The 13,423-nt window shown below is 47.8% G+C and overlaps 1 protein-coding gene across 1 annotated transcript in view; it reads left to right on the top strand.

Moving 5' to 3' along the window:
• Window positions 1-13,423, top strand: part of ZAP70 (zeta chain of T cell receptor associated protein kinase 70) — a 126,320-nt gene that overhangs the window by 78,648 nt on the left and 34,249 nt on the right. Inside the window, exon 10 of the mRNA XM_086947209.1 lies at window positions 12,698-12,904. Coding sequence (XP_086803335.1) covers window positions 12,698-12,904 — 207 coding nt within the window. The remainder of the gene's footprint in view (window positions 1-12,697; window positions 12,905-13,423) is intronic.

Here is a 13,423-nt window from a genome sequence, read left to right as displayed (position 1 = left end):
CCCTGTTGCCCCATGGGAACAGTCCAGTCCGAACTACAAAAGCCATGTCCTCCCCAGAACGGAATCAAGCATCCGAGGACCGGACCGGTTTCGAGGTAACACCTCTCATCAGCCCGGCTAGCTTGACTCCAAGTGGTGTGGAGTGCCTGGGACCCACGTCTGGGCATCCCCAGCGCACTTAGGGCGGCAATTGCAAAAACAACAGGTGATGGACCGAATGTGGATCAATGTCACACATTTCCCCAGTCAAAAGATCTGGGCCCGAATCCATCGTTTTTTTGCACTCCACACCACCCTGGGTTAGACAATGGCGATATGCAAATCAGCTCTGACCCTGTTGCCCCATGGGAACAGTCCAGTCCGAACTACAAAAGGGAAGGACATGGCTTTTGTAGTTCGGACTGGACTGTTCCCATGGGGCAACAGGGTCAGAGCTGATTTGCATATCGCCATTGTCTAACCCAGGGTGGTGTGGAGTGCAAAAAAACGATGGATTTGGGCCCAGATCTTTTGACTGGGGGAGTGTGTGACATTGATCCACATTCAGTCCATCACTTGTTGTTTTTGCAATTGCCGCCCTAAGTGCGCTGGGGATGCCCAGACGTGGGTCCCAGGCACTCCACACCACTGGAGTCAAGCTAGCCGGGCTGATGAGAGGTGTTACCTCGAAACCGGTCCGGTCCTCGGATGCTTGATTCCGTTCTGGGAAGGACATGGCTTTTGTAGTTCGGACTGGACTGTTCCCATGGGGCAACAGGGTCAGAGCTGATTTGCATATCGCCATTGTCTAACCCAGGGTGGTGTGGAGTGCAAAAAAACGATGGATTTGGGCCCAGATCTTTTGACTGGGGGAGTGTGTGACATTGATCCACATTCAGTCCATCACTTGTTGTTTTTGCAATTGCCGCCCTAAGTGCGCTGGGGATGCCCAGACGTGGGTCCCAGGCACTCCACACCACTGGAGTCAAGCTAGCCGGGCTGATGAGAGGTGTTACCTCGAAACCGGTCCGGTCCTCGGATGCTTGATTCCGTTCTGGGAAGGACATGGCTTTTGTAGTTCGGACTGGACTGTTCCCATGGGGCAACAGGGTCAGAGCTGATTTGCATATCGCCATTGCCTAACCCAGGGTGGTGTGGAGTGCAAAAAAACGATGGATTTGGGCCCAGATCTTTTGACTGGGGGAGTGTGTGACATTGATCCACATTCAGTCCATCACTTGTTGTTTTTGCACTAGAACTAGTGAGCATCATATATCAGGCCAACTTCTCACAGCAGCCTCATACACATCAGAGCTGAATACTGCTGTAAGGACTCCCCATTATATCATGAAAACATGCATTAGAAACAGGGAAAAACAACAATAAAACATGTTTTGAATCTGTTTTAATGCTTAGCAGACAGCAGAAAATCTCACAAAGGATCGAAAGCATAGACAACTCCTAGGCTGCATTGCAAAAACACAGTCTAAAAAGAATGAAAAGCTAACCCATAGCAACATAGAGATAAACTGGCACCGTGCCTTTAAGGCACTCATGACCCCCAGCTTCCCAACATGCCTCAGGGGTGACAGTTAGGTCAGTTGTTCTTTCCGGCTCCTTCAGGAAGGATCCTGGTTACACAGCTCCACTTCTTTCTGATTGTAATCAGAAATAATCTTTGTTTTTCACAACTTTTTTGACTTACTTCAACGTCATCTACCTTCTGAAGTAAGGCTCTGTCATTGTTTGACAGTTTTTGGCATTTTGTAACACTCAAAATGCCTTCTCTTTTTGACTCCTGTCCTTCTTGTAGTAAAAAGAAGGCCAAAACAGTATCTCATGAGGTCTGTATCCTTTGCTTGTGTGAAGACCATGACCCTAAGACCTGCCCTCAATGCCAAACCCTGTCCAAGAGAACTTTGAAGGACAGAGAAAGGATTCGCCTGTATGGCTTGGCAGAAAAATCTTCAAGAGGAAGGTCTCCGGTCAGGAAGGGTTCCAAGAGGTCTAGAACTCCATCTAGAAGCATGACCTCTCATCCTTCTACATCAGCGTCGGGCTCGCCGCTGAAAAATCGACCACCGGTAGGTCATTTGTCTAAGAAAAGGCCATCGACAGCGGGCTCGCCGTCGAGAAGACATCGTCACTCAGGTACGTCGTCAACGTTGAAGATTCGTGAACCTCCGCCGTCGTCAACCCGGCGACGATCGGCGTCGAGGAACAGAAGCCCTCCGCCGTCGTCAATCCGGCAACGATCGGCGTCGAGGAGTAGAAGCCCTCCGCCGTCATCAGCACGACGTTCGGCGTCGAGAGCAGGTTCCCCTCCGTCGTCGCAAGTCCATCGGCGTCAAGGGGCGAGAGTCCTCCGCCGTCGTCAACCCGGCAACGATCGGCGTCGAGGATGGGAACTCCTCTGTCGTCGTCTCGACGACGATCGACGTCGAGGATAGACACCCCTCCGCCGTCGTCTCGACGACCTTCGACGTCGAGGATAGACACCACTCCTCCATCGTCTCGACGACGTTCGCGTCGAGTAAGAGAAGTCCTCCGCCGTCGTCTTCACACCGACGTTCGACGTCGAGGCGCAGAGACCCCTCACCTGGATCTGAACAGCGGCGGTCGCGGTTGGATCGACGTTCAGCATCGAGCAGAAGGGATGTCCAGGCGTCGTCAGCACCGGCGTCGAGGAGTAAGGAACCATCGAGACCAGTCACATCAGACCGTAGATTGACGTCAAGGAGGAGGTCCGGTTCGACGTCGAGGGGCGCACGCCCGGCGTAAAGACCTACCTCAGTGAGATCTATGGAAGGATCAGTGGTTCTGGTGACGGAATCAGCTTCGCGCCATTCTTCCTCTCACGCCTCTGGAAAGCCTTCTATGAGATCAGCCTCTCCAGAAGCCAGCAGACCTGCTCATCAGTCCCCATCACATCAAAGGGAGACTGCCTCTGCTGTGCACTTGTCCCCAAGATCGCTTCTCCCCCTGCATCACTGAAAAGATACTGGGGAGACACTTCGGATGCAAGAATATGCCAGTCCTATCCATAGGTCACCTTTGCAAAGATTGGTGCAAGAAGTGGACAGGTCGAGTTCCCCTAGACATGGCGAACGCACAGGCAGATCCCGAGAACGAAGGCATGACAGATCATGTTCCCCCAGACGAGAGGATCGCACGGACAGATCGCGGGGACGAAGGTATAGTGTCCATCGCAGAAGTAGGAGGACACCATCTACTTCTTATTCTTCTTCAACTCGCTCGTCAAAGAGGGATTATTCCCCTACATTATTGGACAGCCCTATCTCGAGGGTGTCTCCGACAGATGTTATCAACAACTAACATGATGTGCTTCAGAGTGGGGCTCAGAAGCTCAACATCGAAATGCCCGTCCCTCAGGTGGCGACGACGGTGATCTTCGAGACTCTGCATCAGAGGGCGGCGTCTCGTCCATTGCTCCCCTTGGTTCCAGGTATTCTTGACCCTGTGATGGACATCTTCCTTACGCCAGCCACGATCAAGGCGGTGCGAGCTCTAATCCAAAAGAAGTACAAGACGGCTTCTTCAGACCCCGTCTTCTTGAAGACGGATCCGCCTGCAGATTCAGTAATCGTTGCGGCAGCAAGGAAGACTCATGCTATCACTGCATCTTCATCGGTCCCCCCTGATAAGGAAAGCAGGTCCCAGGACTCTTGGGGACGCAAGGTTTGCAACTCTGCAGCTTCGACCCTAAAGGTATCCAGTGCGACTGCGTTGTTAGGCCGCTACGGCAGGGCCTTGTGGGACTCCTTGGACCGCTTCAAGGAGAAGCTACCAAAAGAGGATCAGAAGGACTTTGATGAAATAGTCACCAAGGGATCACTTGTTGCAAACCAAATGATCATCACGGCAGCCGACGGCGCTACGCTATCGGCGCATTATTATGCTCATGGAGTCTGCGCCAGAAGATCCTTGTGGTTGAGGCTGACAGGTCTCAAGCCTGACGCGCCACAGAGAATTCTAAATCTCCCATTCTCTGGCTCCTCTATCTTTGGCACTCATGCAGATGAGGAGATGGGCAGAATGAAAGCAGAGCTTGACACCCTCAAGGGCGTCAGCTTGGAAAAGAAGAAAGAATTCAAGCGCCGATACAGGTCCAACCAGCGCAAGGGATCCCAACAGAGGGTTCAAACCCCTCAATGGTCCCAGGGGAAAAACCAGGGCAAGTCTCAATATCAGGGCTGTAAATCGAACAGAGGTAGAGGTGGACACCAGCAGCAGTCCTCTACCACGGCTAGAACAGGAGGAAAGTCATGAGCAGTGGCTTCCTCTGGCACCGTTGCCCACTCCAGTGGGAGAAAGTGCTTCACATCATCTGGCAGAGTGGTGCAGCATCACAAAAGATCGTTGGGTGCTCAATATACTTTGCAATGGATACACACTACGTTTCCGTGTGCTTCCAAAGGACATTCCTCCGAAAAGATCTCGTCCTCACCAACTAAAGGTGCTCCGACAGGAGGTGAAAGCTCTTCTTCAAAAGCAAGCCATAGAAGAGGTCCCTCCCTCCCAGCGAGGAAACGGAGTCTACTCCAGGTACTTTCTTGTGCCCAAAAAAGATCAGGAGCACAAGTTCAGACCTATCCTAGATCTTCGCCTTCTGAACAGAGTCATCGTGAAGGAGACATTTCGCATGTTGGCCCTTCATCAAATATGTCCACATCTGCAAGTAGGAGATTGGATGTGTTTGGTGGACCTCCAAGATGTGTACTTCCACATACCCATTGCTGCACGTCATCGCAAGTATCTGCGGTTTGTGGTTGGACACAAACACTATCCGTACAAGGTATTGCCCTTCGGGCTTAAGTCTGCCCCACGAGTCTTTACCAAGTGCATGGCAGTGGTGGCAGCCGCCCTTCACAGAAGAGGTCTATTCGTCTACCCTTACTTGGACGATTGGCTTCTCGAAGGACCATCTCCTCAACAAGTAAGGAGCGGCTTCCAAGTTTGTCTGCAGCTGTTATACGACCTGGGCCTTCATGTCAACATGGAGAAGTCCGTGCAGCAGCCCACCCAGACGATCCACTATCTAGGATCGATTCTGGATACAAACAAACGAAGAGCGTTTCCTTCAGAGGAGAGACTTTCTTCAATGCAGCAGAAGTGCAGGACTCTGCTCCAGACAGAACACCCAGCAGTCCGGCAAGTTGCATCCCTGCTGGGGTCAATGGCCTACTGCATATTTCTCATCCCCAACACCAGGCTGAGAATGCGACCGTTGCAGCAAGATCTAGAAGACAAATGGGATCATGCAACAGGTCGCTGGGAGAATCGAATCGTGCTCTCCCAAGCAGCGAAGACATCCATCAAGTGGTGGACTCGACCTCAAAAACTGTTGGTGGGAGTCCCTTTTCACCAGCCACTTCCAGTGCAATCGTTGGTAATGGATGCATCTCTGCAGGGATGGGGAGCACACATGGGGTGCCTTCAAATGCAGGGTCGATGGTCCACAAAGGAACAGTCCTACCACATAAACATGTTGGAGCTACGACGGTCCACCTTGCTCTGAAAGCTTTTCTACCTTCGATCACGTCCAACTCAGTCCTGATCCAAACAGACAACACAACCACCATGTTTTATCTAAACAAGCAGGGAGGTATACGCTCTCGCCCTCTCTCCCTGGAGTCTCAAGCGATCTGGCAATGGCTACTAGCCCGAAACCTCTCCGTATAGCAGTGCACCTTCCAGGAGAGCAGAATGTCAAAGCAGACGCGCTCAGTCAGCACTTCGAAGATCAGCCAGACTGGGTGCTGCACGACGAGGTGGTGGCAGATCTTTTCCATCAATGGGGGCGTCCATCAATAGATTTGTTTGCAGATGACAAAAACAAAAAATGCCTCGCCTTCGCATCCAGATTCCACCGTCCAGGGACAAGGGGAAATGCGCTTTTGATGGATTGGTCAGGGACATTTGCCAACGCCTTTCCTCCTCTGCCGCTGATCCCGAAGGTGGTGTCCAAGCTCATCAGATCCAACATGAAAATTATTCTGATAGCTCTAGACTGGCCGCATCAGTGGTGGTACCCGGACCTCCTTCAGTTGTCGGTGCTCCCACACAGGAGGCTACCTTGCAGAGCGGACCTACTGACCAAGATGGACGGGAAGATTCTCCATCCCAGCCTTCCCTCACTGAACTTGGCAGCATGGCTCCTAAGGTCCTTCAATAGGGACACTTGAAACTGCCACAAGATTGCATGCACATTTTGAAAGAGGCTAAGAGGCCCTCCACAAGAGCGTCATATGCGTTCAAGTGAAAGAGGTTCTTCCTTTGGTGTGTTGAAAATCACTTTGACCCTATGAAGGGACAGGAGGAGGTCATTCTTCCTTACCTTCTGTATCTAGCTAAAGCTGGTTTGAAATATGCTTCAATCAGGGTTCATTTGTCAGCCATTACGGCGTACAGAAAGTCACCCAGCCAACCTTCCTTTTTTCAAATGCAGTTGGTTAAGGACTTCTAACAGGGGTTGAAGAAAGTATATCCCCCTGTTCAAAACCCTTCTCCTCCTTGGCAGTTGAATCTGGTGCTGTCCAAATTAATGGGTACTCCTTTTGAACCCATTCACAAGGCCTCTTTACAGCATCTGACATGGAAGGCCGCTTTTATGGTAGCGATAACATCAGCGCGCTGAGTAAGTGAAATCCAAGCGCTGTGTGCAAAAGAGCCTTACACAGTTTTTCACCATAACAGAGTTGTATTAAGGGTCCACCCTTCTTTTCTACGTAAGGTTGTGTCTGATTTTCATATTAATCAGTCAATCTCCCTGCCATCCTTTTTTCCAAACCCCGCAACTCATGCGGCGAGGTCGCCTCATTCCTTGGACGTAAAAATAGTGCTTAAATTCTATCTAGAGTGTACCAAGGGCATAAGAAAAATGGAACAATTATTCTTGAATTATGGTGCCATGAGAACAGGCTTCCCAGCCTCTAAAAGATCCATTTCCAGATGGATCGTGTCCTGCATAAAATTGGCTTACCAGCTGGCTAAAAGACACTTGTTGTTGTCGCCTAAAGCACACTCCACTAGCGGTAAATCAGCCACAGTGGCTTTCCTGCATGATGTTCCAATGTCAGTAATTTGCAAGGCTGCAACCTGGAGATCGGTTCACACCTTCACAAGGCATTTCTGCCTTGAATCCGATTCCAGGGCTGATACTCAAGTGGGCCAAGCCTCCTTGAGGAATCTTTTCGGATAGTGTTCTATCTGTCCAGGCTTGGTTATCTAAGCTGATTGGTTAATTTACCGTTATGTTCCTTTGCCCGCAGGGGGATGAGGTGAGGCTCACTATTCTATCCTAGTGCTTATGACTATTGATGAGGATCCCCTGGAAGAGAAGGATTAGTTACTTACCTGTAATCCTAGTTCTCTTCCAGGGGTATCCTCATCAAAGTCATAAGCAACCCTACCGCCTCCCCGGGCAAAGGATTCTTGTATTTTAAAGGTATTGTCAAAACATGTTTTATTGTTGTTTTTCCCTGTTTCTAATGCATGTTTTCATGATATAATGGGGAGTCCTTACAGCATTATTCAGCTCTGATGTGTATGAGACTGCAGTTGCTTATTTTTATATATATATATGTATATATATATATGGAGATACATATATGTGGGGCACATATATTATTGTGTTTCCGGGGTCCCGCGCATGGACAGGAATATTCTAGTGCTTATGACTTTGATGAGGATACCCCTGGAAGAGAACTAGGATTACAGGTAAGTAACTAATCCTTATTGTTTCTGTTGTTTGTTTGCAGCCTGAGTCTCAGCCCAGACACCACCTCCCAGATAGGTTCTGGCAGCTCGTTTTCCTGAGCAGTTGTAGGACAGACCACAGGACACCCGGGACAAACAACCCTAACTATTTCAGTTGTAGCCCAGATGTCATTTTTCTTTAGTTCTGCTCTCCCATGAATGGGGTCTGACAAGCAGTAAACAAAATGGGAACACCAAATTTAAAAAATGGAAGGAACGAAACAATACATATGGGCATGGCTTAGATTTTGTAGGATCTCTTGATCAGTTCAGAAAGGGGGACCTAGCATTATAGGGGCATGGTTTGGATAAGTGATAAGTGATGAATCAGTTTATTGTGCGATTAATTAAAATGATTACAATGGGGATCCCAGCTGCCTGCTGAGCCGAATACGAAGTTGACTACTGGCAAAAAAGAAAAATATTTTTTTAAAATAGTTATTGACAGAGAAAAAAATTCATCTGCAGACAAATAGGAACAGATGACCAAACTTATAAAATGGCAATTTAGGAAGGCAATGGTTTGAAAAGGAAGCAGAAGGAGATCCCTTTATATTTCAGTGACATTACAGATTAAAGGGCTGTGCATTAAGGTGCAAACTTTTTGTCTCAAGCATGAGATACAAGACTAGGAACCCAACAAGACAAAGTGTTCTGGGAGTGGATCCCTTATCCCCAATCGACATTTTAATACCGAGCCTAGTTAAAGTACATTCAATTAAAGTGCTCTCAAAGGCATAAAGTGCAGATTTTTTCTCAATTATACGTTTGATGGCTGAACCCACGATACGACTGGATATTTAGGGATGCAATGTTTGGTTTTAGTTTGGAACTTAAAATGGAAACATAGGAATCCACAACTATTTTGAACAGTGAACATGCCTTATTAATTTATAAGGTTTTTCAGGAGGTTTGCATTCTCGCACTCTAGAATGATGATGTCTGTCTGTTACCCACTCCCAGATTGCCTGTCTCCTCACCCTTTTTAGATCTGAGGTTATAACTATCACCTGGTCCAAGTTTGAAGCTCAGCCATGCTAACAGTTTTTTCTTTGGAGCCTCCTGAGACTTCCATGATTCTGGTTTGTCTTCCTTAGTGATGACAGAGCTTCCTTTGTCTATAACCATCCAGCTATATTCCCATCTATGTCAGAGGGTCTTTCCAATGTTGGGATCCTGACCCTCTTTTAGGATGTCACAGATGGCATCTCCCTTAAGATGCTTTTTCCCTGTGAGATTTCTGACCTAGTTTGATTTAGATTTCTTGGTTCACAGAGGCCGCCTCCATCCTCTTTTTCCTGCATCCTCGGGGCAACAACTGTTTTGTTCTTATTAAAATGGTTTGGAGAACTCAAGGTGGTTAAGATGTGGGTTACAGTGATTGTGGTCGTCCTAGATCTCCGGTCAATGATTTAGAACAGCGTGCACCCACAAGACCCGGACTGGGCATCTTGGCGGGGTACAGATCCACTTTAGCAAACACTTTGCCCTGGTTGGCCAGCCCCAATGATTTTGGGTTTTATGTAATGTCTCATTACAAAAGATCTTTGCTCAATTGAAAAACAGGGAGGAAAGTTAGTGGAGACACTGGAAGCACAGCAGCTGCTATGGAGAGACCTTTTCCTACAGAACTACTTCATGAACTCATACATGCCTTTGGGAAACAGCCCTTTTGAGCACTGGATCAACAATACCTGGTGCTCCTCATGTGCCCACTCTCCTGCTCAGCCTTAGCGTGGAGCTGACACCAGGAAGGAAGTGAGCAGTGCTTAATTTTTAATAAAAGTAAGTGCCAGGGCCACTGCAGCTTGCACCACCCATTGCACCTGGCATGCTGCCATTGATAGCAACAACACAACTTCTAGCCATCTCACTCCAACAGGTGTGATAATTCAGACTATTTCAGGCCCCCAAAGCCATAAGAATGGCTTGGCCGGCAGATGATTTTTAATGAATATTGAAATAATAATTAACTGTTGTTGTGGTCATCTCTAAATTAGCCAGACAACGCCACCTAGTGGCAGGCTGTCACAAGCACCGGTGTTGACAATGAAATGCCTGTGCCAAGCTCCAGAAACCACCGGCTCAGATTAAGCACTGGAAGTGAGAATAGTAAAAGAGTTAATAGTGCTGAAGATATAGTCTGCAGCAATGGCATTGATGCCAGAGAATGTTCCCTGCAGTCCCCGCCCAAAATAGCTTTCATTTGTAAAAATAAAATAAGCAGGAATCCACAACAATATAATGAGCAAGAGACAGAGAACCGCATGGCTCCCCCAGCCGCCGTTTATAGCTGACTCTTTTGCTCAGATGCACCAGCGTTGCCTTGTGGAAAGGATCTGCTGTAGGGTCAGATTTCTATTTCATGGGAAATCAAGCCGGCTCAACTTTAATACTTGTCACCCACCTTCTAAAGCACTTTACATATTCCTCATGTGGAAATATTTCGTACCTTATTTATAAACATTTGTAGCCATAATAATAAAAAGTATGACTGAAAATAATGAGATTTTGTTAAAGACACAGGGCTCGGTTCAAATCTATTTCCATTCGTAAGTCAAATTTATGAGTGCAAATGGATGGATTATGGAGTGCAAGCTATTTGCAATGTTTGACCTCGCACATGCAAATCATTTTTATCCCTGAGATTAAAACCCCACACTTTTGTAATATTCTGCGGGAGTAAAGGCTATGCAAAACATGGGGACTGCATGTTTCAAGGGAGGTTAATACTTGAGAGGTTGTGAACAGCAGCATGTCAATGGGAGGCTGTAAGAAAAGAGGCAGTTTTGCGGATGCCACCCACCTATTGCCCCCATTTGGACTACTAGATGCTGGTTTCCGACTCTGACAGTGCACTGAAGCCTGCTAAACCAGGCACCAGTGCCAGTGCTCTCCCCCTGAAACGGAAATGTCTGAATTGATAACCCAAAATAACAAAGGACTTTAATCCACTTATAAGTCCCTGGTATATGGTACCTGTGGTACCCAGGGTATGGATGTGAAAGGAGTCACCAGGGCCTCAAGCACTGTTTGTGCCACCCTGAGTGACTCAAGTAAAATACTGACAGCAGGCCTGCCATTACGGACTGCAAGAGCGGTGAAAACTGCTCAAACTCTACTTTGTACTCACCATGTGTGGCAAAGTCAATGCACTATTTTTAATATATGCCAGTCACCCCTAAGGAATGCCTCCTGAGCCCAGGAGGCAGGGTGTATTAAATTAAAGATATGAACATGTAAGTGCAAGCTTATATGTCCATATAGTGGCCTCTATCGTTTAAGGACGCTATAAGTGATAGATGGTCCATAGTATAACATGGACTAGCACCCGAGCAAACCAGAGTTTGGCAGCTCCATTATGGTACTGCCTAAATATCTCATGTTTGGTATTAAGCAACATGCCTCATCACCCCTGATATATATCTTGTGTCAAGGACGGTATGGCATGCACCCATGTGACTACCTTAGATGTTGCACATCTGCTTGCCCCAGCCTTTCCTGTGCTCTGGCTGCCAACCGCCCTTCCACACAGGAATTTGACCCCTGCTACGAGGTGTGAACTTGTTGGTCCCCAGTCAAGCTATCACCCCCTTTACTCGACGCTGCACCTCGAGGGAATTCAGCAAAACCATCATCCAATGTCAGCAGTGGCTTCGTTGTCGACTTTCTTCAACCTGTTCCCCACCAGCACTGTGTAAGTGGTAAAACCAGCTCTTCTGCAACTCGCCCACTTCAGCAGCAACGACCACCAGGACAACTCTGCATCAATGCTTCTCGAGCCAAGTAAAATCGAACGTACTGTTGTGACTTGGTCCTAGGACCGCATCACCTTTACCTTCCTTGGGTTCCACGCAACTCGACCTGCAAGTGACCAATTGTCACTACCACTTTTAACCATTGACCACAATGCAATAGTTCTGCAGTAGTGAATTGCTGTGATCTATGTTCTCTTCTATAATCCACCACTCTGGTATATGTATCTGATCTCATTCATTTCAGTGTCTAAATTAAGATAAAAATCTTCTTTATTGGTGTTAGATTTCTTTCAAGTCGTGTCAATTACTTATCATCCATGTTGGTACTCTGAAATGCTTAACCCCTTCGCTGCGGCGGCTATTCCGCCGCAGCGCTAAGAGGGTGGGGCGGCCGCGTGTCGGTTCCGTGCCTGTGACGGAACCGCTCCGTCACGGCTTGCGGGTGAGCTGTGCTTGTGACGGAAGGGTTCCCCCACGGCCCCCCCCGTTATTTAGAACGTCAGCGCAGGCGCGGAATTCGCGCCGCGCAGGCGTGGCGGTAGGGTCGTGACGGAACCGTTCCGTCACCAGCACAGCCCACCCGTGGCTCGTGACGGAACGGTTCCGTCATGAGAATGGAAGAGGTTAACACACGTTCCTCTAGTTAAGCCTGACTGTTCTTTGCCACACTACCAGGACTGAGCTAAGGATTTATTGTAGTGAATCCAAGGACCATGTTTGGGGTATTGTGAGAGTATTACATAGTGAAGCCTAACCAGCATCATCATATAAAAATACTCCACTTTCCTAGAGAGGCCAATCACAAACCGAATTTTTCCAACCAAGAAATAGTCTGAGATTTGCTCCCACCAAGAGCAGGAGTAAATCCCGTGCTGAGGCATGAAAAGGAATGGAAGACCCTCAGTCTTTTGGGGTGTTGGGCGAAGGCTCTGTCCAGCTAGTTTTATGATTTGAGTGAATCAGGCCTGCAATGTTTTCCGCGACCAAGTTTGAAGTCAAACTCATCATCAGTAGAATTCATCCAAACTACAGTTCCTTGGATCTACTGATTTGTAGAAAAGTGTACATACATTTGATTTGTATACAGTTCATAAAACAATGTAAATACGTGCCCATTTCATGTGCTGAGTGCTGGTCACCAAAGCCTCCTATGTAGTCCTTCATTTGGTCCCATCTTGCAGGAAGCAAATTGATGTGGCCATCAAGGTCCTGAAGAGTGAGAACGAGAAGGGGGTGAAGGACGAGATGATGAAGGAGGCCAAGATCATGCACCAGCTGGACAACCCGTACATCGTGAGAATGATTGGCGTCTGCGAGGCGGAGTCTCTCATGCTGGTGATGGAGATGGCAGCCGGCGGCCCTCTCAACAAATTCCTGCCTGCAAAGAGGTGAGATTTATTTATGTACGTATTTAACATATTTCTATAGCACTATTGCACCTAGGAGGCATTTGGGTGCCTTGTGGTGATCAATAATATGCTAAAAAATGTTAAAAACAAGAGAAGGAAGAGTAAATATTAGGTAAGATTTACATTATAACATTTGTAACAGTTGAGGAGCTGCCAGAAAATAAATGGGGTTTTAATGACTTCCTGCAAGACAGGAGGATTTGGAGGGATAGCAAACCGCACATGATAGTTGTTTAAGTTTTGTTGAATGAGGGTGGAGCGACCTTCCTCTCCACGTCAGAGCCTCCTCCTCTCTTCTGGAATTCCGCAAGATGCTGATGTCCTGGCTATTCAATGAACCAAAGTGCCCTAGTCAGGGCTAGGTACACATAACTGCTCAGAGCCCGGATACCCTCGCAGATGATAGTAAGCTTTACAAATACACATAATGTCTCATGCACATGGTTGTTTCATTACTTCGAGGTTTTAAATCTAGCTGCTTGCAATGGGACAGATACT

This window comes from Lissotriton vulgaris, chromosome 12, assembly GCF_964263255.1.
Source record: "Lissotriton vulgaris chromosome 12, aLisVul1.2, whole genome shotgun sequence".
Classification (NCBI taxonomy): Eukaryota; Metazoa; Chordata; class Amphibia; order Caudata; family Salamandridae; genus Lissotriton; species Lissotriton vulgaris.
This window is presented reverse-complemented; position numbering and strand designations above follow the sequence as displayed.